Source organism: Myxocyprinus asiaticus, chromosome 5 (assembly GCF_019703515.2).
Source record: "Myxocyprinus asiaticus isolate MX2 ecotype Aquarium Trade chromosome 5, UBuf_Myxa_2, whole genome shotgun sequence".
Classification (NCBI taxonomy): domain Eukaryota; kingdom Metazoa; phylum Chordata; class Actinopteri; order Cypriniformes; family Catostomidae; genus Myxocyprinus; species Myxocyprinus asiaticus.
The window spans coordinates 19,090,986-19,117,110 of record NC_059348.1 but is presented as its reverse complement, the minus strand read 5'-3'; the positions used below and the strand labels follow the sequence as shown (position 1 = coordinate 19,117,110).

At 39.5% G+C, this 26,125-nt stretch overlaps 1 protein-coding gene across 2 annotated transcripts in view; it reads right to left on the bottom strand.

Moving 5' to 3' along the window:
- The window catches only part of LOC127441473 (NPC intracellular cholesterol transporter 1-like), a 48,337-nt gene that overhangs the window by 3,644 nt on the left and 18,568 nt on the right, over nt 1-26,125 (bottom strand). For both annotated transcript variants that reach the window (XM_051698934.1, XM_051698935.1), the window contains 11 exons: nt 19,984-20,086; nt 16,587-16,776; nt 7,622-7,804; nt 6,058-6,172; nt 5,201-5,328; nt 3,585-3,719; nt 3,251-3,340; nt 2,880-3,070; nt 1,422-1,537; nt 757-886; nt 336-536 (listed from right to left, as the gene is read on the bottom strand). In XM_051698934.1, coding sequence (XP_051554894.1) covers nt 336-536; nt 757-886; nt 1,422-1,537; nt 2,880-3,070; nt 3,251-3,340; nt 3,585-3,719; nt 5,201-5,328; nt 6,058-6,172; nt 7,622-7,804; nt 16,587-16,776; nt 19,984-20,086 — 1,582 coding nt within the window. The remainder of the gene's footprint in view (nt 1-335; nt 537-756; nt 887-1,421; nt 1,538-2,879; nt 3,071-3,250; nt 3,341-3,584; nt 3,720-5,200; nt 5,329-6,057; nt 6,173-7,621; nt 7,805-16,586; nt 16,777-19,983; nt 20,087-26,125) is intronic.

The window sequence follows — 26,125 nt, the reverse complement described above, 5'->3', positions numbered from 1 at the left end:
ATTTGGTCACATTTTATATTAGGTGTCTAACTACTATGTACTAACATTAAAAAAATTCTGTACTTTCAAAACTGTACTTTCGTCTGTGGAATGCAAAAGAAGATGTTAGGCAGAATATTACTGACTAACAGGTCAGTCACCATTCACATTCATTTTATGGAAAAAGATGCAATGAAAGAGAATGGTGACTGAGGCCAACGTTGCCTACAATCTCATTTTGTGTTCCATGTAGGAAAGTCGTATGTGTTTGGAATAACATGAGGGTGAGTAAATAAATTTTTTTTGGGTTTAAATGGTATCCTCTCCATATATTTTCAAGGTTGAGGTGTGTTTACCTGTAAGCGAAGACATGGTAACTCTTGCCCTGTGGCTCCAGTGCCTTTGTGATGTTGTCAGTGAGCTCTCGTGCCATCTTCATGGCATCAGTATAGTCAGATGAGGTTTTTAAGATGGTGTGATAACTCATGAAGTAGGTGGCACCAACATCAGTATTGTTATCTTTGAGGTCCACAGCGGTGCTGTACGCAGCATGACCACTGCACAAGAAAAAAAGGTGTTATTAGTTACAATATTATTAATTATTTATTTTGTAATTAGTGCCAAATGAACAGATTTTTTTTTTGTAAATAAAATGTCATTCATGTCCAGCCCCTGATGGTCTGCTTTCAGCTTATTTTCACCAAAAATTTTTATAGTTGGTTGCCTATGCATATAAATGAATATCAGAAAAAGCTCATCAATTAGTCGAAAATTTACCCTTTTCCACACTTGATATTTGGGTTGTCTAAGAGAAACATGGGGAGGAAGCGCATGAAATCTGTTCCATTAGGCCTCTGTTTCCCACTAGAAGTCATAGGCCTGCAGTGAACACAGGTCTTATCCACAACTGATGAAGAACAGAAACATCATAAATCACTCAAAGACATGATGAAAAGACAATTAAAATACCAGGGTTCCAGCACCTTTTTGACTGAAATCCCCATGACCTTTCCAGTAGCTTGTGTATACTAGTTAAGAATTTTACAAATTATTTAAAAGAAATTGCACCAACAAAGTGCTTTGTTTAGCTGATTAAATATTTTAGATGAAAATAATAAAAAATTAATTGAACTAAATTATTAAAGAAAAAGTGTAAATGCACTTTAGAAATTTCAATGACATTGGAAGGTTCTATTATTCCTCAAGGCTTTTTCAGATCTAAAATTGCACTGCCATTTCCTAAATAAAACTTTTCTCCATCGAAAGGTTTCCATAGAGTTCAAAGGCCCCAGAAAATGAACAGTGTGAACTGTACCGTGGAAAACCGGATCACGTACAAAAATACAATAACTAACAAGAACTGCCCTGTATAAAGGTCCCACAGTGACCATTCTGAAGAAGTGGAGGTCAGAGCTTTGTTGATCTGCTGGCTAATGGTTTACCTGAAGCATTGCAGAAAGCTCCTGTGGTGTTATAATATCTGCAGCAGGAGGACTGTGGTTTCACCCAGTCAAAGTAGTCATCCAGCCACGATGATGGAACATTACTGATCCTAGTGCTAAAATTAAGACACAAAAAGAGTCACTATGTTGATCCGATATAAGTCAGTGACAAACTGTGAAAGCAGTTAGTGATCAAACAGTCACAATTAATCCAATAGCAGTTGGGGGCAGTTCAAACAGGATGCAATCTTGCATCCATATGTGCTGGGGGTTTTTTTTCAATCTTTTTTCTAGATAAACATGCGCTAGCCTGGTGTCTTTGAACTGTTGCGACACATCCCACTGTTTTTATAATGCCACGTTACAAATTTATATCAATTTAGCTCCATTACGTCGTGCTCCGCCAAACCGTATTTAAAAGCAAGAACGCATCCTGTATGATCAGCCTCTTATTGGTCAGATAGATGTGGTTATATTTTTCACAAGACTGTTCAGGTGAATATACTGAGAAAGACTCAATAACAACAATAAATGTAGCCTTCAACTTAAGTCAGAAATCTTGTAATTAAAAGATCCTTGAGGACTTTATATTTACCAGTGAGAAACTCAGAATTCTAGATTAGAAATAAACTGATAATGGGTTTGACCAATTTTTAAGCTTTTCTACTTCAGAGGAATAGTTCACCCAAAAATGAAAATTCTCTCATAATTTACTCACCCTTATGCCATCCCAGATATGTATGAGTTTCTGTCCTTTGCAGAACACAAACAAATATTTCAGCTCTGTAGGTCCATACAATGCAATGAATGGGTGCCAAAATTCTGATGCTCCAAAAAACACAAAGGCAGCATAAAAGTAATCCAATGTCTTCAGAAGTGTTATGATAGGTGTGCTTGAGAAACAGATCAGAAGCCCTGCAAGAAATTATTTTCCCTGCCCAGCAGGGGGTGATATGCATGAAGAATGTGAATTACCAAAAACACAAGAAAAATATAAAAGTGAAAGTTAAATTGGAGATTGACTGACCAGGGAGGAGAATTTATAGGAAAAAAGAACTTATATATTGATCTATTTCTCACCCACACCTATCATATCGCTTCTGAAGACATGGATTAAACCACTGGAATCTTATGGATTACTTTTATGGTGACGTATGTGATTTTGGAGCTTCAAAATATTGGCACCCATTCACTTGCTCTCTATGGACCAGAACAGTTGAGAAATTCTGCAGGTGTATTCACTTATGCATATCCATCTATTGGTACAACAACAACACTTGTCTTTGTTCATTGTTCATTTGTTATGCTTTGGCTGTTTCTGCATTTTTCCAATTTAAATGCATGACTAATAAAAATATAAATAAAAATGTCCAACTCAGACGTAGAAGCCTCCCAGGTGCATTTGAAGATAGCATAATTTCAACTACAAAAGGAGCCAAAAAGTTAAGTTTAACTTACTAGTTACTCAAGAGTGAGGCGGAATAAATTTGCTGGACGAGAGAGTTGTCATTGCAGCCCACTCCACCACACACTGAGTTCTGACCCTCAGTTGTTTTATAGTCATGTCCGTCTTCTACCACAAAATACACTGGCGGACCCGTATGCAGGTACTCACTCAGGTTCCCAAAGTAATTCAGCACATATGAGTCCTATGACAGAGATAAGAAATAAATATTGTTTACTAGCACAGCGTTTCCTTTACATTGTGTACTCATTTATGTTCACACTGGTCCCTTTCAGTCTCCTAAGAGGTAATTAATGTAAGTGTTTGCCAATGGTGTGTGTACTTAGTTTAAAAGAATTCAGAAATGACAGGTACATAAACATACATCAGGCATGGACAGGGTCTGTTCAAGTCCAATCTCCACTTTGTTAATGACGGCTATACTAAAGGAGAGCATGCCCACAAAAACAGCAACCTACAGGTGAACAAATGGAAGAAAAGACAATCAATTAATATAATATATATACGTATTATAATATAATAGCCAAGCATTAATGAGCATAAGAATATATAATAAATATGCTCTACCACTTTGCTGTCTGAGAATAAACAAAGCTGGATGAAAAAGTAAAATTATGCTTTTTGCAGCATTTTCTACACAATTCAACTGTAATATAACTGAACTGATCTTTGTGATTGTCTCGTGCATTTATGCTTACCACTAGGGGGCGCACCCAATCCTTCAAGACAAAAGGAGCGTATATTTTCTTAAAGAACTGGAACAGACATCCATCGGATTTCGCTTGCTGTCTCTCAGGCAACTTCACACAGCATAATATATCCACCCGATTTGCCTGGGAAAAATATTAACAAAAAAATAATTCGCATATCTCATGCATTTCTTGACCATTCATGCTCATTAATCTTAAAGGAATAGTTCACCCAAAAATGAAAATTCTCTCATTTACTCGCACTCAGGCTATCCCAGATGTGTATGACTTTCTTTCTTCAGCAGAATGGCATATCTTACATGCGATGGTCACTTCGAGGAAGTAATTTACCATTTATGATCACGTGACCCTATATTTTCAAGCAAGGTTGTCGATCAGAACGTTACATGTTCAAATGCTTAGGCAAGCGCTATAGCCCTTTTATAACAGATACTTCCCCTCTTCTGCAGTTTACATTCGTCCTCATACATAAGACAGTAGAAAGCCATAAGCAGAGAGATACTCCAAAAACAGGGTCCATTTTTTCCTGTAGGCTAGTCTTAACCCGGTGGTTTATTATTATTTATTTATTATTAAGACCTCTCGTGCACCAAATAACTTTTGGCAGGAAACGTTCATTAATGTATTGTATATACATTTATGAACCGATATATTACTATTATTATTATTATTATTAAAACAGCAACAGTAAGCAATTTTAAATAAGACACAAAAAATAATGTTTGAGAAAAAAATAAAAATATTGCAAAAAGATTTAATTGCAACAACAAATTAACAGCAATAAATAAGAGATTCCAGTTGTTAGAACAGCTGCGCTGCGTCGTCATGGTAACGTTTCAGGTGAAGATGAAGTGGAAGTGAGGTATGTCTTTCATTATTCATTAAGGGTGTTCCAAATGGCCATACATGAGACGCGAGTGCCCTGCTCCCTTCAGAGTTCCCACTTCAAGAGCTCAGACCTTCGGAGGGAGTAGGGCATAGGGATGCTCATTTCCTTTTGGAATACGCCCTAACTTTCACATTCTTCTTGTGTTTTTGGTGATTCACATTCTTCATGAATATCACCCCCTACTGGGCAGGGAGAAGAATTTCTAGAAAAAATGACAAATATTTATGTTTCTCACATCATATCTATAATTTCACTTCAGAAGACACGGATTAAACCACTGGAGTCGTATGGATTACTTTTATGCTGCCTTTGTGTGCGTTTTGGAGCGTCACAGTTCTGATCACCATTAACTTGCATTGTATGGAACTACAGAGCTGAGATATTCAGCTGGAGATCTTCATTTGTGTTAAGCAGAAGAACACACATATGGAATAGTATGAGGGCGAGTAAATGACAAGAGAATTTTCATTTTTGGGTGAACTACCCTTTAAGGTACAGATACATATGCTTCGTTAAACAGCGAGTGCTTAACCACCATAGTCTAAAAGTCTATTAAAGGCGATCGTGCTACTTTAAAAAGTTAGTTTTTTTTGTGAAGTAGGCTGCTGTGCATTGGAGATTTTATCAAATCTACCTTATTATTTTGGATTTCCTTTCAATTCCTCAAATTCAAATTTTACCACAGCAACTACTGGTGTGACCTTTGACTCCTCACCTCTTGTCTCCTGATGTCCAGTCCCAGCAGAGACACAAAGCAGCTGATCTGCAGGAGGAAGTCGATGAAGACAGCCAGACCAGCGAACAGAGAAAACGTCCTCACTGCAGGCATGCTGGAGAGAGCACCTGGAAACAGATGTAAAAACAGCATGTACAGTTACAATCATGCCACCTGGACGGGTAAATGAGAATCATTTGATCTACAGTAGAGCTCACTATATGAATGGCTCTACTGTCACACAGTAGCCCCAAAAAGTGTTTGAACATTTAAGCCACATATAAAAATCCTGAACGTCATTGCATCAAACAGCAATACCGCATAAATATCAAACTAAGTGGCATTTATTTTAAATAAGTTTGTGTCATTTTTAAATACAAAACAATGAATATTTTGTTCAAAATTTAGTCAAATTATTTAGACACATTGAAAAGTCATCAAAAGTCCTTGTGAAAATGGTTAAGACAAATGTTAAAGTTAGTTCTGAGAAAAGGTCTAGCATTATTTGTTTGAGTGGCTTAAGCACCCAAATACTTTTTGGGGCAACTGTACATAATGCAGATGATGATTCATAGTCTGACATCTGGACAGTAACCACGAGAAGATGAGTAATGAGTAATATTGCTACGAGGAAATCTGATACTCTTAGGAAGCTATATTAAGACACATTTCAAGACAAATTATTTTTCAATGAGTGGTCCAGATGACTGGCTTTTATAGAAAGACAGCAAAGAACATTCAGGGGTCATGTTCAAAGGCAAGTTTGTAAGCTTATGCTGAATCATTCCTGCACATTAGGAAAAGGTTCCTTAAACCAGAATTCAGTAAATTTTTGTCTGAATTTTTTCACTGCCTACCTAAAAAGAAAGCCACAGTCTCTGAGAATGAAGAGAGGAACATGCTGGGAGCCACCTCTCCGAGAATACGACCAATCTGCTGATGAAGTTCCTCCTCAGGCATTCTCTCATCTCTCTGCACACATAGGCATTTATTACATGCCAGTTTATGAAGCAAAACCATAGTGCCTGACAACAAGCTTAAAAACACTTAAGTAAAACCAATATTTCTCAAATGAAAAACAGAACTAAAAAGTAGTGCCCGACCGATATGGGGCTTTTGAAACCGATACCGATTTTAGAGGGGGAAAATTCACCGATTACTGATATGGTGGCCGATATAGTTAATTTTTGAGCTGAAATGAAAACAGACCTTTTCTATGTGGATTGTTCACTGATTTTGCACCGATATGACTATGCACCGATATGACTACGCAAAGGTACTCAGAAGGCTGCTTCTTAAATATTTTTATCAAAGAATATTTGACATTATTATTATACATGGTCAACAAATTCTAGAAATGAACACTGAGAAAATAAAGAATAAATAAAAATACAACAAATAGCTTAATAAACATCAGTACTGTTTAATATCAAATGCTGACCATTTAAATGAAGAATAAATAAAAATACACAAAATAGCTAAATAAACATCAGTACTGTATGTTTAGTATCAGTCAAATGCTGACTATTTTAATACTGCCAGTCGATTAGGGGCAGATTGTAAAAATAAAAGAAGCATTTACACCTGCCGAGACATGAGAAAAACAGCGGCAGCTGTGTTACACCGTATTCTGCTATACAAGTTCAGGGGAAACTTTCAACGGTGGAAAACCAGACTTTTTAATATTACATTTTATAAATGCAACGACTGGAATTGTTTGGTTGAAGGGGGTACCAAACTGTGAACCCTGAATAAAACAGTTTGGTGAATACATGTTTACACATTAGCTTCCACTCAGCTGACAAGCAATGAAAGTAGCTACGTGGTTAACTAGTTAGCTATAAGCTTGTTGTCATGGAGAGTAAAAGATGGACCAGCATTGCGTCTCACCAACTATGTAACAGCGTAGCGTGAACTCAACACTTAACAGACACAATCCACCACCGCACCGTTGTCTGCTGAGCTGCAAAAAGATGCTCTGATGTTTACATTTCAATCTGCTACATTACTGACAAACTATAGCTGGCTAACAGCAAACAGATGTGATAAACATGAGTGACATGGTTGTCAGGGACAGGGTTAACAGTATGTATTTCACAAACTAGTTAGCAACTTACAGAGACACCGCTAAACTACGCCATGTCTGCAGAGCCACGTCAGTTCACAGTCAGCTCTGTAAACAATGGAGTCGGAGCACGCTCTGCTGGACAAACTACGTAATGACACCAATTCTAAAGCATTGTTTTCTGCATTATATGTTCTGAAAAAAAGTTTTCATATCTGCGCATATCGGTAAACATATATGCCGATACCGATATATCAGTGAAAGGCTAACACTCACTTTCACCTACATACACATATTTTAGCTAAATCTGCTCTCAGGACATTTAGATAATAAGCAGATAAAACATCACCACACACTTGGTAGGTCTGCACGATGATGAAGATGTTGTCCACTCCCACAGCCAGCACAAGGAAAGGGATGACCTCAATGACTATAAGTGTGAGGGGGATGCCGATGTAGCTGAAGATCCCCAGTGAACAGGCTACTGAGCTAAGCACAATCAAGATGCCAGCAATTCCCAGAGAGATCTTAGAGTCCACCTTTAGTACACACACAAAAAAGTAGTATTTAAACAGGGGTGACAAGCATGGTGTTAAGATGGTATAATAATACATACTGTAATGGTGTTAAACATATACAATGTAAAAAAATAAACAAACAAAGTGAATGACATTTCTATGAACATAACATATGCATTTTGTCTAATAGCATCACTTACAGGTTACCTAATCAAGGGAAAATATTGAAGCCAAGTTTGTTACATTTAAAAATTGTTACATTTAAAACTGTTTTGCATCTTTTAGTCCATGTCTACTAGCTTTGAGGCCATGAATGAATGAATGTTACATTTATATAGTGCTTTTTCTGACACTACACTCAAAACGCTTTACAAAGTGACCAGGGGCCTCTCATCACCCACCACCAGTGTGCAGCATCCACCTGGATGATGCCACGGCAGCCATAGTGCGCCAGTACGCTCCCCACACACCAGCTGTTGGTGGAGAGGAGAGAGTAGAGTGATAGAGCCAATTCATGGATGGGGATTATTATGAGGTCATGATAAGGGCCAATGGAGGAATTTGGCCAGGACACCAGGGTTACACCTCTACTCTTTTACAAGAAGTGCCCTGGGATTTTTAATGACCACAGAGAATCAGGACCTTGGTTTAACATCTGAAGGATGGATCATGCTAGTGTACTTCGAAATGTTGACAAAATAAACTCAATTTCTAGTCTTTTTCTTTCAGGAAAATGTTTCAAAAATTTTGACTAATGACTCTCATATGCAGGGGAGTATATATGTAAATTAAAGGTTATTTAAAAACAAATTATGAGCCCTTCAATACATCTCACTACAACGTGGTTCAACATTGGCTAGGGGAAGTGTAAAGCTTTTCAGCGTTTCTATTAAATGTCTGTTCATTGTCAGAGGTAGGGCTGAACAATTTGAACAAAAAAATCTAATTGTGATTATTTAAAGAAAATAATGTGATTTGAACTACGAAAGGATAAAAAAATAAAAAATTAAAAAAATAAATCACAAAATCACACTGCATCTGTCCGCTGTGAACATTTGTCCAATTTGTGAAAGGGTCAGCTCACATTTCCTCATAATTCTTTTTTTTAAACCCAGTCTATTGTATAATACTATTAATAATTATTATTATTATTGTTGTTGTTGTTATTCAACAAATGTATCTATTTAAAAAACGTATTCACTTGCTCGTGGCATTGCTATGCATTTCTGTAAATCCTCAAGCCTTTGTTTTGGCAGAAGCTTTTAATTTGACTATATCACAGTTCCAGTGGGTCAGAAGTGTACATACACTAAGTTAACTGTGCCTTTAAGCAGCTTGGAAAATTCCAGAAAATTATGTCAAGCTTTTAGACAATTAGCTTCTGATAGGAGGTGTACTGAATTGGAGGTGTACCTGTGGATGTATTTTAAGGCCTACCTTCAAACTCAGTGCCCCTTTGCTTGACATCATGGGAAAATCTAAAGAAATCAGCTAAGACCTCAGAAAAAAATTGTGGACCTCCACAAGTCTGGTTCATCATTGGGAGCAATTTCCAAACACCTGAAGGTACCACGTTCATCTGTACAAACAATACTACGCAAGTATAAACACAATGAGACCACACAGCCATCATAACTCTCAGGAAGGAGACGCATTCTGTCCCCTGGCAGCATCATGTTGTGGGGGTGCTTTGCTACAGGAGAGACTGGTGCACTCCACAAAATAAATGGCATCAGAAGGAAGGAAAATTATGTGGATATATTGAAGCACCATCTTAAGACATCAGCCAGGAAGTTAAAGCTCAGTCGCAAATGGGTCTTCCAAATGGACAATGACCCCAAGCATACCTCCAAAGTTGTGGCAAAATGGCTTAAAGACAACAAAGTCAAGGTATTGGAGTGGCCATCACAAAGTCCTGACCTCAATCCGATAGAAAATTTGTGGGCAGAACTGAAAAAGCATGCGCAAACAAGGAGGCCTACAAACCTGACTCAATTACACCAGTTCTGTCTGGAGGAATGGGCCAAAATTCCAGCAACTTATTGTGAGAAGCATGTGGAAGGCTACCCAAAATGTTTGACCCAAGTTAAACAATTTAAAGGCAATGCTACCAAATACTAACAAAGTGTATGTAAACTTCTGACCCACTGGGAATGTGATGAAAGAAATAAAAGCTGAAATAAATCATTCTCTCTACTATTATTCTGATATTTCTCATTCTTTTTCGGGGGGGATTTTCTCCCCTTTTCTCCCCAGTCTGGCATGCCCAATTCCCAATGCACTCTAGGTCCTCGTGGTGGTGTAGTGACTTGCCTCAATCCAGGTGGCGGAGGATGAATCTCAGTTGCCATCGCGTCTGAGACAATCAAGCCCCCTAATCTTATCATGTGGCTTGTTGAGTGCGTTACTGTGGAGACCTAGCGCGTGTGGAGGCTCATGCTATTCTCCGCAGCATCCACGCACAACTCGCCATGCGCCCCACTGAGAGCGAGAACCATATTATGGTGACCATGAGGAGGTTAACCCAACATGACTCTACCCACCCAAGCAACCGGGCCAATTGGTTGCTTAGGAAGCCTGACTGGAGTCGCTCAGCATGCCCTGGATTTGAACTTGCGAGTCCAGGTGTAGCAGTCAGCGTCTTTACTTGTTGAGCTACCCAGGCCCCCGATATTTCACATTCTTAAAATAAAGTAGTGATCCTGAAGGAGTCGTGTGGTGCCATGCGAGGGTCAGATGTGCGAACGGCGAGCTCTGCGCTCTTTGCTAGTTTTTAGCAACTTTCTGTGCCATAAACCGGTGAGATTTGATTCACCCTGTTCCATAACTGTTCTATGAAGTCAGTATGTCAAAGAATTCAGACATTAAAAGGCACTTACGTGCAAGCTGATACCCCTGACAGGACCGCAGACCAGGGACTCAGTTTGGACGGTGTGGCAGGAGAGATTCAGCATCAACTGTCGAGCATGTCGGCAATGTTGGCGAAGGTCATTGCGGACTTGGAGGATCTTGCTGTAATAAGTCGATTGATCACCGTCATGGAAATTAAATTCTCTGAGTTGGTTACAAGAATCGGTGACGTCTAGAAACGCATCGATTATCTGGAGTCATCGGAGAGGGAATTAGCTGCTAACCCGCTGGCGACCAAGGCAGATTTGCAGCGCGTCTGGGAAAAGTTGGAAGACCTTGAGAATCGTAATCGGCAAAACAACGTCCAAATTGTTGGAATTCCTGAGAATGAAAAAGGCCGAGATATGGTGAAATTCCATATCTCGACATAGATCCGCTGAGGGAGACATGCCCCGATCAATTCTGGCCAAAATTCTGAGATCATCCGATAAATATCTCATGTTACGTGAGGCGAGGAGCAAAGGAAGGCTTTCTTGGAAGAAGCACAATATTTTCTTGTTCCCAGACTTTGCGAATTCGACAAGAGAGAAACGTGATTGATTCAAGGCATGCAAGACACTCTTACATCAATGGAAGGTCACTTTTGCACTGATGTTCCTGGCCAAATTGGGAATAGATGCCAAGGATGGCCGCAAAGTATTTATTTGTCCCCAAATAGCATTGTCCTTCATAAAGTCAATGGAATGAGCAAGTCATTGTGTGGCGCTGGCTTTGCAGCCAAGTGGACCTGACTCACTGAACATTCACTTGACCGTCCAGGGAAACCGGGCGCCTTTTTTTGTGATGGTCCACCTAGCGGCAGGAGTTTGTTTTGTGGAATAACACTCCTTCAAGACAGCTGTGGATGAATCTGCATGTTCCTTGTGATTATTCCACCTTTTGGATGGAGTTTGTTTTGTGGAATATTCTTTGTAGGACATTGGAATGATTAGGTCATCTGCTGCACTCATGAAACAGCCGGCTCAATGAACATTTGTCTGACTGTCTGAGGAAACTGAACGTTTGTGTATATGTGTGTGTGTGTGTGTGTGTGTGTGTGTGTGTGTGTGTGTGTGTGTGCTGGTTCCGCTAGAGGCTGGAGTTTGTTTTGTGGAAGAACACACCTTCGGGACAGTATGTGGATGAATCTACACGTTCTTTGTTTTTATTCTGCCTACTGGCTGGAGTTTGTATTATAGATTTTCTTCTGTTATGTAATTCTTTCGCACAAAATTTGTATAGATGCACCGGACTTGAGCAATAAGACGGCAAAGTTGTCACGGGGGCTCTCGTAGGTGTACATGGACTGTTTGAGTTTAGATGGATGGATGTAGGTTGGTGCTGTCGTGCGCGGAGTTAATGCACACATTTTTCTTTTTTCTATTTGTTTGGTTCAGAGGGGCAGTTAATTTGAGGGGTTTGACTGTTGCACTAATGTTGGAATGTGGTCTTTATAATTTTGTTTTTGACAATCTATTTTTTCTAATATGTTAAAATGTCAAATGTTAATATGAGTGGATTGTCTCTCTTCACATGGAATGTGAATGGGTTGGGGCACCCCATAAAAAGAAGGAAGGTTATTTATTTTCTTAAACGAAAGAAATATGATATAGTGTTTCTTCAAGAAACACATATTTCCCTGCAGGAAGCTGAAAAATATATATGATATGGGGTGAGCATGTTTTCTTTAGTGCTGGCTCAAGTAAGAGCAGGGGAGTCATTACGCTGATAAGTAAACATCTACAATTCAAATGTCACAAACAGATAAATAATAATTGAGGAAGAGTCATTATTGTTTTAGCAGAAATTCAGGGGCAAAGTCTTATTTTGGCTAATATTTACGCACCTAACGCTGATGATCAGGGCTTTTTTATAGATCTTGAAGGGATGTTGCAAGCTGCTGGCACCCCTCAGTGATATAATATTGGGAGGAGACTTTAATCTATTGATGGATTCAGTCCTTGATCATAGTGAAGCAAAAGTGTGCAAGCCCCCTACAGCAAAACTGATGCTTCACAGGATCTGTAAAAATCTTGGTCTTACAGATATTTGGAGACTTTTGAACCCATCTGGTAGGGACTATAATTTTTTTTTTCATCAGTCGATAAGATTTATTCTAGAATAGATTTATATATATATATATATATATATATCTATGTCCTTCATTTCATCTGTTGTTGATTGCTCAATTGGACACCTCAGATCAGGCCCTGGTGAGTTTAGAGGTGTTGCTACATATGGCGAAAAATAAATTATATAGTTGGTGCTTTAATGTATCCCTTTTGCAAAAACCTGATTTCCAACAAATGTTAAAGGCTGAAATCAATGTTTATATAGAGAGGGCATGGCTTGGGTGCCACTTAAGGTGGTTCTAAGGTGTCGGATTTTACAGAATGCCTCATTCATCAATCCAAAATCCAAAGCACGAGAACTCGTGTAGTTGGAAGGGAATATTTAAAATGCTGAGGCAGAGCTGAAGCATGTCATCTGATGGCCTCAGAGAATTGACCCAATTGAAATACAGGTATAATACTATTTTGTCGCAGAAGGTGGAGTTTTGGCTGTTCAGGGCACGACAGTCATACTTTGAGTCGGGGGACAATTAGGGAAGCTATTGGCTAGATATACAAAGCAAAGAGAGTCTTTTTCTACCATTCCCTCAGTGACAACTGATAGTGGTGAATATTTACCTTGGCCATTGATATTAATAATGCTTTTAAAGAATTCTATCTTGATCTTTATAGTTCCACGTCTTTGCCTACTGATGAAGGTATTAGACACTTTGTGGAACCATTTGATCTCCCTAAATTGACGACCGAGCAAAAAAATTATCTTGATTCTGAGATAAACTTGGAGGAGCTTGACGAGGTAATTAAGGCCTTACCTACAGGCAAGGCTCCGGGGCCAGATGGCTTTGCCACTGAATTTTTAGATCTTATGCTACAGAACTGGCTCCACTTTTGTTAGAAGATTATTCGGAATCATTAAAGAATGGAAAGCTTCCGCCAACCATGACACAAGCCTGGATCAGTCTGATCTTAAAAAGGACAAAGATCCAAGTGAGTGTAAGTGTTCCATTCCAATTTCCCTGATCCAGCTAGACATTCAAATTTTGTCAAATATTTTGGCTAACCAATTAATTTATGACATCTCTTATCATACAGATCAGGTGGGGTTCATTCGGGGCCGCAGCTCTTCTGATAACATCAGGCGTTTCATCAATATCACGTGGACAGTGGCGAATGATCAGACTCTGGTCGCTGCCATCTCACTTGACGCCGAAAAGGCGTTTGATATGGTAGAATGGGATTATCTTTTTAAGGTTTTGGAAATATATGGGTTCGGAAATACTTTTATTGAATGGATTAAGTTACTTTATAGACACCCGGTAGTGGCAGTACAAACAAATGGATTAATTTCAGATTATTTTACTCTGGATAGGGGCACTTGGCAGGGTTGCCCTCTTTCCCAATTATTGTTCTGTCTTGCCCTGGAACCATTAGCAGCCACGATAAGAAAGGAGGACGATTTTCCAGGGGAGATTGCGGGAGGTGTGGTGCATAAGCTTTCGCTTTACACAGATGATATTTTATATATCCCATTAGATCTATGCCTTGCCTCCACAGGATCATTAATTCCTTCTCTAAGTTCTCAGGTTACAGAGTCAATTGGTATAAATCTGAAGCTTTGGCTCTGACAGCATACTGCCCAGTAACGGCTTTTCAACCACGCCTTCCAGTGGTCCAAACAGGGCATTAAGTATATGGGTATTTTATTCCGAGCAAATTTGTGCAAGTTAATTTTGCCTCTTTAATAAAAAGATTGAGTGATGTGAGTAGGTGTGCTTCAATACATTCATCTATGATTGGGAAGGTTAATGTTATTAAAATGAATTGTATTCCAAAAATTCAACTACATGCTACAGTCTCTCCCTGTAGATGTCCCCCTCTCTTATTTCAAGCAATTTGATAACATAGCGAAGTCCTTCATTTGGAATTTCAACAAGATACATAGGCCGGTTGACAAAGGTGGGCTAGGCCTACCCAAGAATTGGTTTTATTATTATGCATTCGGTCTCAGACATTTGGCTCATTGTTGCTTCCACCTGAGAGAGCCCCTCCCTGGTTTTGTACTTAACAGGAATCCTTGCCCCTATTTCATCATTGCAAAGCCTTTCTATCAAACTAACCAGAGAAGTTAAGTCACACCTCATTATCTCGCATTTGCACGTGGTATGGACAAAAGTGTCCAGTGTCTTTAATTCGAACATTTTTTTAAATGTTGCTTCAAGCATATGGCTGAACCCTAAATTACGTATTAATAAGTCCCCTATCTGTTGGTCAGAGTGGATTGTGAGGGGGGTTACTACACTCAGTGACCTATATGAGAGTGGAGTGCTGAGATCTTTTGAAAATTTGGTTCAACATTTTAAGATTCCTAGATCTCAGTTCTTTAGGTATTTACAGCTGCGCCACCTGTTCTGTACCATTTTTGGGAGTAGTACACACCCCCCTAAAGTGGCAGATAATCATGGAACTGGTGATTACTGATTTTGTAAAAGGTCATGAGGCATCGGTGTATTGCTCCCTGTTAATTCAGAGTCTGGGGGATGGAGCTTCGGCTTCTCTCAAGAGATTACGCGAGAATTAAATTTGGTATTGGAGGAGGGAGTGTGGGCTAGGATTCTAAAAAGCATCAAGTCTACATCTAGAGATTCAAGGGTGTGTCTGATGCAATTTAAGATTTTGCATCGATTCTATTGGACCCCCTCTAGATTGTATAGGTTGGGTCTTAAAGACACACCCACCTGCTGGCGGTGCCAATCAGAAGACGGGGACACAACACGTTTTTTGGGGATGTGTTAAGATCCAAGAATTTTGGTTGAGGGTTCAGAGCTTTGTGTGAGTTACTGGACAGTCAATTTTAATTTTGCCCCAGACTCTGTATCCTGGGTGATGGGACGGTTGTTAACATTGGGGACAGATATTTAAAAAGTTGTGTCCTAGATGGAGTCATGATTGGCAGAAAAGTCATCCTCAGGGGGCAGAAGTCGGCTGGGGCACCCTCGTTTAGGGAGTGGTGCGAGGAGATGGCCGGGGTGGCAGCATTTGGGGAGATGATTTTTAGAAGGCTGGGGAAATGGGATTTATTTGTCAGGAAGTGGGGGGGGGGTATTTGGCTTTTTTGGAGGGTTCTCGGGGAGGGGCTGTGGAGAGGGATTTGTAGTTTAGTTGGGTATGTATATTATTGATGTTGTTTGATCTTTTTTTAATGTTATTTTTTTTTATTTATTTTTTATTTTATATATATATATATATATATATATTTTGTGTCAGGTGGGGGTGGGGGATGTTCGGGGGAAGGAATTTAACATGAATAATTGATTCCGTATTTTATGTTGTGTTTGTATGTTTTATGATTGGAATCAATAAAAAATTGTTAATAACAAAAAAAAAACAAACAAAAAAAGTAGTGATCTTACTGACCTAAGACAGGGAATGTTTTCTACTATTAAATGTCAGGAATTGTGAAAAACTGAGTTTAAATGTATTTGGCTAAGATGTATGTAAACTTCTGACTTCAACTGTATTTAAGAAAGCACTACAAACTACAGATGAAACAGCTGCGCACACAAGCACAGCACAGCGGGCAGCACATTCAGACAATTTATTTATTTAATTACATCGCAGCCCTCTTGGTTTGATAAACATATCCCAATTTTGATTTTATTTTGTTTAATTGTTCAGTCCTAGTCAGAGGATTAAAAAAATTAATAAGCATTGGAAAGTTTGCAGTTCATCCGTTTGTATGAGGTACTAAAGGTCAGCACTCTATTTTGCATCTACACAAAACAAACTTAAAGACGTTGAAGAATTAAGGCCATGTGCGGCATGGAGAGCCTACAGGGTCTTACCAGCAGTGTCCAACAACTCTGAATGTGGCCCAGAGCGAGTGAGATGTACACAAACATGATGATGTAGCTAACCACAATGGTGTTGACGTCACTGTTGCTCTCGCGGTCAATCTCGTCCTCAATGCTGCGCTCTGAGCTGAATGAGATGGTCAGGTTGGGGTTGTCGTAGTTTTTCACAAATTTAATGAACCTGCGCAGATGTGGTTCAGATGACATTGCATTTGTAATCACATTCCATATCATATTTGTAGCAAACACATTGCTTACTCATCTTTATTTACCATCAATTCACATTTGTTGTTTAAGCAATAACAGTGTATTGTGAATACATTTGTTATGAATGAAGTAGGGATGTGCCCGAAGCCAAATACCCTATTCGTAAAGGCACGAATAATGACTTCAAAATGAATAATGGATTCATCTGAATAATATAAATAAATATTCACTTGACTGATAATCCAAGAAACGCAAACATAAATTGACACTAAAAAATGAACATATTCTAAATTACAACGAATTTAAGAATCTGTGCAGTCAAGATTTAAAGTGTAAACCTTATGAATGAAAATGTGCACAGTGATTTCAGATCAGATAGCCACGGCCTCAACTCCATTTGTGGTCTCTGTTAATTGTGCACGTCTGGAGCTTGTCAAGTGTAATATTAACTAAGATACGATATCATGTACACTTCTTGAAATGTCTATGTATCACACGATTCACACGTGATTCTCATGTATTTATTTATAGCCTAAACCTGAGTGCGATGTTAAATTCCTGACCTGAAGTGATGATTTCACGTTTGAGCTCGTCTAGCCGTCTCTTAAAGTTGACCACATTTATATCCACATCAGCAATTAAGGTAATTATCTGGTTAAGACTTTATTCTGAAAAAAGTTTAAATGCTCCATAAAGGTTTAAATTCTCCATATAGTATTCATCTATTCAGAATATTCTTGCTTACGTAAAACAAAGAAACTGAAACTTGCTGTCTTTTTTCTTGTTCTTCTTTAAACTGTGCTAAATTTGAGAATGTTAAGTGTTCTTGAGCTCTGAAAAGGCACTGTATAAATGTAACATTATTGTTTTTATTATTATTATATAACTGAAAAATGGTGTCCTATCGTAAAAATTCCTGACAGACTTAAAGGAGTCACATGGAGGAGTCAGGAAGCACGTCATTGTTTACATATGTAATCAGATGTTTATATCAGATGTTTAAATTGTGCTGTGTTAATTTGATGTTATTTGTAAATTAGTATATGTCTCATCACTGTCACGACTGTTATGTTGATCAGAACTGCACCCAAGAATTTCACACACCATTGCAATTGTGTATATGGCTGTGTGACAATAAAGTGATTTGATTTGATAGTTTTTTTTAATGATTATTATTTGGAAATTATTTTTTATTTTATATTGTTTTGAAATTGTTTTGGACTGTTTTGGTTTGTGAACGGGGCTTGGTCTGTGCTCTGTGCGAGTTTCTCTTGTAAACAATGACGCGCTACCTGCCTCCTCCTCCACGTGACCTTACCAACGAGCTTACATCATCCCTCTCATGAGCGCATGTCACAGAAGCGAACATTTGTAGTTAAAAAGTATATAAGTACTGTTTTGTTTCTCAAAATAATCAATCGTTTGCATTCAGAAGAACTTTATTTGTCGACTGGAGTCGTGTGGATTATTTTGATGCACTCTAAATATGCATTTTGGACCATCAAAAAATGGAGTACATTCACTTTCATTGTTTAGTGGAAGAGGCCTGAAATGAAATCCTAAAAGTCTTAAATTCTGTTTTGATGAAGAAACATCTTGAATGGCCTGAAGGTGAGTAAATTATCAGCAAATATTCATTTTTGGGTGAACTATTCCTTTAAGGGACTTTCACCTGTTTGTAGGCTATAGTGATTTATTATATTTCTTTTAATGCTTGAATTTGTATTTATTATTCTCTGCAAAATGTGTGCTTGACATTTAAAATTTTGCTTGACACCTCCTGCCTCCAGAATAATGTTGTTATACATGAAAATACGAATGAAAATTCTGTTTCAGGCAGATATTAATATCAGAAATAACAGGAGAAACCATAGTTAACAACATATTTCATAGTTAATGTGGCCAACAAATTCAGCTTCATCTGGTGAGAATTTTTTTTAATTAAACAAATATTGTATAATAATAATAATAATAATAATAATAATAAACATAGCTGCAAGCAGTGATGACAGGCCCAAGAACCATGGGTCCATTTCCACCCGGTGGCTTCCGGAAAACAATGCAAGGTGGACATATGCATTTGACAATATTCTTAACAATTTTGAAGCAATTTGGGTAAATATAAGAGGACTATTTTTTAGTCTGTTGTCTGCTGCCAGGTGGTGGCGCTATGACCGTGACCCATAATAGCCGCATCCATGTGATTAGCCCCCATTACCAAATATACAGCTGAATTTTCATCAAAATCACACAATGCACACAGAAGCTATAAGGCACTTCCTGTTTCCCATTTTTCACCATAAATGTATTGCTTTGCTATGGCAACACCATTCAAAATATCGAAAATCCGTTGGCAATTTGGCATCTACAATGTCTTGGCATGATGTTGCACAAATTTGGTGCCAGTCACATGAATCCCCTAGGAGTATTTAAAATTCAGAGCCTGCGATTTTCAGAAAATCTAAAATGGCCAACTTCCTGTTGGGCGGAGCTAATGACTGAGTATAAATGATGTTCGGCTTGATGAGAACTATATATGTACCAATTCTGGTGACTGTAGATGAAAATGGAGGTGCTACAGAGCCCACCTTACATGCTCATTTTCAAGAGGGCGTTAAAGAGCCCCCCCTGCAACTATGCCCAGCCCTAAAGGCCGACGACTCTGATGTGTGTGCAAAATTTCAAGAGATTTCACGCATGTTAAGTACCCCAAAAGTACCGAAAACCTTGAAAAGAATAATAATAATAATAATAACAATAATCCTTAGAAGAACAATAGGGCCTCTTCACTTTCAGTGCTTGGGCCCTAATAATAATAATAATAATAATAATAATAATAATAATGTTATTTTACAAGGCTTTTTTTATATTTTATTAATAGAAACTATAAATGTAAGAATAACATTTAAAAATGGGCATTTCATTTAGTTTTGAAGCACTTCCGGTTTAAGCCCCGCCCACACCCGGTTCTACCCGAATACAGAGACAGATAATTTTGTCATATGAACAAATACAAATACAGATACAGGCTTCGCTGCACACCCCTAGAATCATGACTATTGACCAACCAGCATCCCGGATCTGAACTATTCATTTTGTAATAGAATATATACTTACTGTATGTGTTCAACTGCAAGGTTGCAAAAGAAGCAATATTAATCCAAGTATTTAAAAATCTTACTCTTTCTCCCATGCCAAGGCTTTGCCTAATTTGTCTGTGTCATTCAGGTAGTTGTTGACAGGAAAGGTGATCACTAGAGCTGTGGCATTGTTGTAGGCAGTGCCTATTTTTGAAGAGAGGAAACAAAAATTTTGCAACATTTCAAGGTTACAATGAAAAAAACAATAACCTCAAAACAAACACGCATACAAATAAAAATTAAGCTAAGTAAGAGCAAGAATCTTACTTTACTTCCTAACAAAATATGATAAGACACCCGGTATTAATAAGTATTTTGGGCAATCTGTTTAAAACATGATGAAGCTAAAGACAGGTGTAAATGAGGTCCAAAATATTTTGAGATGTGTCCAAATCAACCACATTCGGAGATGGTTGAAAATTAATGTGACCACACTGGGCTCATAGTGTAAACGTTTGCGGCGAGCAGGGCATGGCCGAGCGATATGCATGGACGGCTGGGAGAGAATTAATCGCAATCAGCCAGGAAAGAGATAAAGAGGAGCCAGAGCCACAGTTCGAGAGAGAGAGAGAGAGAGAGAGAGAGAGAGAGAGAGAGAGAGAGAGAGAGAGAGAGAGAGAGAGAGCAGACAAAGTTTTCTGCATGTGTTAGGGTTGGGCGATATGTCAAAAATATTTTTGCGATAATTGCCTTAAAAATATATTGCGATATCCGAATACATCGTCAACCCCCCTGCCGAGGGTCGGTTAATTTTTTTGCTTTATTGATTTTGCTTTAAAAATTAAAATGTATTTATTGAAACACAAAAAACATAAACATAAATAAATAAAAAAGAAATTTCTGAATTCAAATAGCACTTTAAACTAAATGAAAAAAGCAATAAAATGATGACATTATTCTTACAAACAGTTTTCAGATGAATGAAACAGAAAAAAAAAAGTGAAAACTCTTTACATGCATGACATTTGCATAACGGAATCTGCAATGCATGCCAACCACAAGGAAATAAAGCAAATTAAACTTAAAGCACCTCCCGGGATAATCGGAGATAATTTTCAGCATTCTCATAGACGACATTATTCTAGCAAACAGTTTTCAGATGAATGTAACAGAAAAGAGTGAAAACTCTTTACATGTGCTTGTTACACGACACAGGCTTGCGCTGCACGCCGACATGCGACACGCCTCTGAACAAACAGCGAATCGGACACAAGCATTGACTGCTTTTTTTTGTCGGTTCTTAAAAATATAATAGTGTGTTTCTTCAAGCGCATCTCTTTGTGACTAACAGCATTTCTTGTCATGTGTCACTTGGAGACATCTTACAGTTTGCCCGCCTCTTGTGGATAGATGAGCAAAATTACCAACGCATGAAATACATTTGGACGAGGAGCTTGCGAACTGGATTCAACCTCATTGCATTTGGTGGGTGGCAGGTGCTAGTTTCACACCCTGGCCACTGTTTAATATATTTGCTGACTTCCCAGATCCATGGTTTTGCCATTTCCCAATATTGTCGATCGTCATCTGTTTGCAATCGGCATCGGGATCTTTGTAAGACATTGTCGATATCCGATTACATCGAGCTATCGCCCAGCCCTACTGTGTGTGTGTGTGCGTCAATGTGTTTAACGTGACTGCTGAAAAGCAGTGCATGTATTTTATTTGAAAGTTATGTTTGTTGTACACTGAAAAGTGTCATTAAAAGTCTTACGTGGATTGTTCACCCGGTTCCCACTACCACCTTCATAAGAAAGGGAGAGGTCTGCCACATTGGTGCCGAAATGGTTTAGGAACTGGAGGAAGGATGCGCTGTCATGGAGTCCTCGCCACTGGCTGAAGATTGTGACGCTGAGGAGATGACCGATCTGGTGGTGCTGGAACAGTTTGTCAGCTAGCGACCGAAAGAGACGGCTGAGTGGAATCAGTGCCATCGCACGGTGTTGCTGACTGAGGCAGTGCAGCTGGCTGAGGACTGTTTGGCTGCTTGTTCTGGGGCCGGCGAGCCGTCTTCTCCCTCTTTCTCCCTCTCTTTTTCCCCCACATCTCCTTCCAATCATCCTGTTCCTGTTCCCCGGAAGCCATCCTGCAGCGGGTCGGCCGAAACGGCAACACTTCCTCTCCAGAAATGGGGGGTGGGGGGGGGGGTGGTGTTAGTAGTAAGTGACAGGCCGGATGGCTCCCCGGCCTGAGTCGGGTATGGAGGTATGTGGCAAGCAGGACATGGCTGAGCGATAAGGATTGACGGCTGGGGGAGAATTATCGCAATCAGTCTGGAGAGAGAGAGACGCGTGAAGCTGTCTGTGTGTGTGTGTGTGTTGCTGAAAAGCAAAGTTTTGTTGTACACTGAAAAGTGTCCTTAAAAGTCTTACGTGGATTGTTAACCCGGCTCCCGCTTCCTCCTTCATAAGAAAGGCAGATGTCTGCCACAACGTTCATCAGTTCAAATGCATTCGAACAGCAGCGAAGCACCGCCATATCACCTGGCAATCAACAGCTGCACTAAAACAAAAGTTTTAAACTTTGCCAGATGTGGGAAGCTTTAAAAAGGAATAACTGTCCGATTGGAAAAAATTCACACAGAAATCTGCTTGAAACATCAAGTTGATGCTTAGATAAAATAGAAGTATAATTACTCAGATGCACAGGTAGATGTCTAAACATGCTGGGCTTTACTGCCTGCCGCGCCTTCAGTTGTCCAGCTATGGGGTCATCAGCCAGGAGCCACCTATCACAGATGTTTCACCCGATTAATCCCGGAACATCTCCTGGTGGTGGGGCGGCAGTCAGGGACGTCTCCCTGACACCCCCCGCAGCTGGACACCAGATCCTTTCGACTGCCTTTTGTTCTTGCTTTCCCATCAAGACATTCCTCCTTTCTTGTCGAGACATATCATACAACCAGGGTTCAAAACACCCCCCCCCCCATGAGCAGTCCAAGGCCTCTTCTCTGATAGAAAAAGCACAAGCTATTAATCTCTGACTACCACCCGTCCAGTGCCTGTCCGTAAACCAATCCTCCAACAGATTAAATAGGAGAGCGACGTGAGAGGCAAGCTGCGAGACTGGTAAAGGAGATAATGGTGATCCAAGAAGGAAATTTTAGCTTCACACCAAGGTCGACCACCATTGACCAATCAATTTGATATGCCACGATTGACCTTTCCTCCCTCCGTGCTGTGCCTTGTGCAGCACCTTCCTTTTCTACAAACTCAAAGTACTTCCTCTGAGGAGCATGATGGCCTTTATTCTACACACCTCAAGGATCTCTGCCAGCTTTTGCGGAACCTAATCATGCGGCCACCTGTACCGTCCTTGTACCCAGGCGGTCTTGCACCCACCCAACATGTGCTGCAGATTTGCTCTTGGGGCCACGCAGAGGGGACAAATCTCCTTTTTATCATACCACAGAGACAAATTTCCAGGGTTTGGAAGAGTGTCATAAGTGGATCTTATTAGAAAACTTAGCCTGGCCTGGGTCCACAGGTCAGCCCATCCTAAAACTCTATTAGATGCTGTCCAACGCTCTTGATGCTGAATCATTATCATAAACTTCCTCTTCCATCTTAGTTACTTCTGTCACTACCATTGCTTTCTTCTGTTTTTAGAGGCTGCTGACCACAGTCTGGGAGCCATCCCCCATCAAAGGCCTGCTCTTCCTGATTGGGTTCTTCCAACAATCTCTTGTTGCTTCAGTCTAAAGACCACCCTGTTTACAACCTCCTCTGCCTTCCAGGTGAGGCCTGTTCGGACCTGGGCTTGACAAGTTCTCACTGACTGGTCTGTTGATTCCCTTAGTTCTAAGAACAGCCTGGTCTTCTCCTGCTTGTAACCCATGGAAATGGACTTTAAATGGCAGTTGTAAGACATTTCTTCCAAACAATGCTACGTCTGGGAGACAACGCGGCAAGCCCAGCCACTTCCTGATGTAACTGTTGGCCTTGGTGTCCATCCTTGCCACTGCAGTGATCTCACACATCTTTAGCGGCCACATCAGGCGATGATACAATGTAAATATGTAACACCAGGCCTTGTATTTGCCTAGGAGATGACACTTGTCTATCTTATCCAAGCCCTCTTTCAGCTGCAGGTATAATTAGAAGAAACAGTACACTATTCTTTTTCACACTTTCTTTTTCTTTTCTTTTTTTGCACTTAATTTTTATGCAGTAACACACTGCCCAAGTGACTGATACATGTCATCATGAAGGCTTAATGAAATAATACCAGGTGTAAACAGTAGGGCTGCCCGATGATAGTCGACCAAACGTTAGTCGATGAGAAGAGTCTTGGTCAACCAAGTTTTGATTGGTCGGTTGGTCACAAAAAAAACTCCACAGGAAACTGACAAACACCAGTATTACCGCTGGTTGGACACTAGGTGGTACTATGGGGTCATTTTCGTTAAGCAGGGTTTGGGTTAAGCCTACACAATAAAGCAAGACACCTTGATTTCAAACTTTGAATTTTATTTATTTTAACTAAAAATTCAAATGAAACTGGAAAAAAATAAGTGCAATTAAAATGTGTGTTGTTCAACGTTTTGAAAGATGGCTTTACAAAAGTTGTCAACATCTCTCTGGCAAAGAACCTACTTCATCTGTGCATTCTCTACCCGTCGAGTATTTAGTTGTCTGGGAAAATACATCATGTGTGTGAATAAATTCATTTTGTTCCCTCCTTCACCATATATATCGCAATATCCAATTACATCGGCAACCACTGGGCTGAGGGATCGGTGAATATTCTTGCTTTAGTGCTTTTGCATTGAAAATGAACATTTATTTATTAAAAAAAAAAGACTTAAATCAAATACATTTCTAAATTCAAACTGCACTCCAAACGAAATGAAAAAGCAAATAAAATAATAAAGTGATATTATATATATATATATATACAGGTGCATCTCAATAAATTAGAATGTCGTGGAAAAGTTCATTTATTTCAGTAATTCAACTCAAATTGTGAAACTCGTGTATTAAATAAATTCAATGCACACAGACTGAAGTAGTTTAAGTCTTTGGTTCTTTTAATTGTGATGATTTTGGCTCACATTTAACAAAAACCCACCAATTCACTATCTCAAAAAATTAGAATATGGTGACATGCCAATCAGCTAATCAACTCAAAACACCTGCAAAGGTTTCCTGAGCCTTCAAAATGGTCTCTCAGTTTGGTTCACTAGGCTACACAATCATGGGGAAGACTGCTGATCTGACAGTTGTCCAGAAGACAATCATTGACACCCTTCACAAGGAGCGTAAGCCACAAACATTCATTGCCAAATAAGCTGGCTGTTCACAGAGTGCTGTATCCAAGCATGTTAACAGGAGTGGAAGGAAAAAGTGTGGAAGAAAAAGATGCACAACCAACCGAGAGAACCGCAGCCTTATGATTGTCAAGCAAAATCGATTCAAGAATTTGGGTGAACTTCACAAGGAATGGACTGAGGCTGGGGTCAAGGCATCAAGAGCCACCACACACAGACGTGTCAAGGAATTTGGCTACAGTTGTCGTATTCCTCTTGTTAAGCCACTCCTGAACCACAGACAACGTCAGAGGCGTCTTACCTGGGCTAAGGAGAAGAAGAACTGGACTGTTGCCCAGTGTTCCAAAGTCCTCTTTTCAGATGAGAGCAAGTTTTGTATTTCATTTGGAAACCAAGGTCCTAGAGTCTGGAGGAAGGGTGGAGAAGCTCATAGCCCAAGTTGCTTGAAGTCCAGTGTTAAGTTTCCACAGTCTGTGATGATTTGGGGTGCAATGTCATCTGCTGGTGTTGGTCCATTGTGTTCTTTGAAAACCAAAGTCACTGCACTCGTTTACCAAGAAATGTTGGAGCACTTCATGCTTCCTTCTGCTGACCAGCTTTTTAAAGATGCTGATTTCATTTTCCAGCAGGATTTGGCACCTGCCCACACTGCCAAAAGCACCAAAAGTTGGTTAAATGACCATGGTGTTGGTGTGCTTGACTGGCCAGCAAACTCACCAGACCTGAACCCCATAGAGAATCTATGGGGTATTGTCAAGAGGACAATGAGAAACAAGAGACCAAAAAATGCAGATAAGCTGAAGGCCACTGTCTAAGAAACCTGGGCTTCCACACCACCTCAGCAGTGCCACAAATTAATCACCTCCTTGCCACGCTGAACTGAGGCAGTAATTAAAGCAAAAGGAGCCCCTACC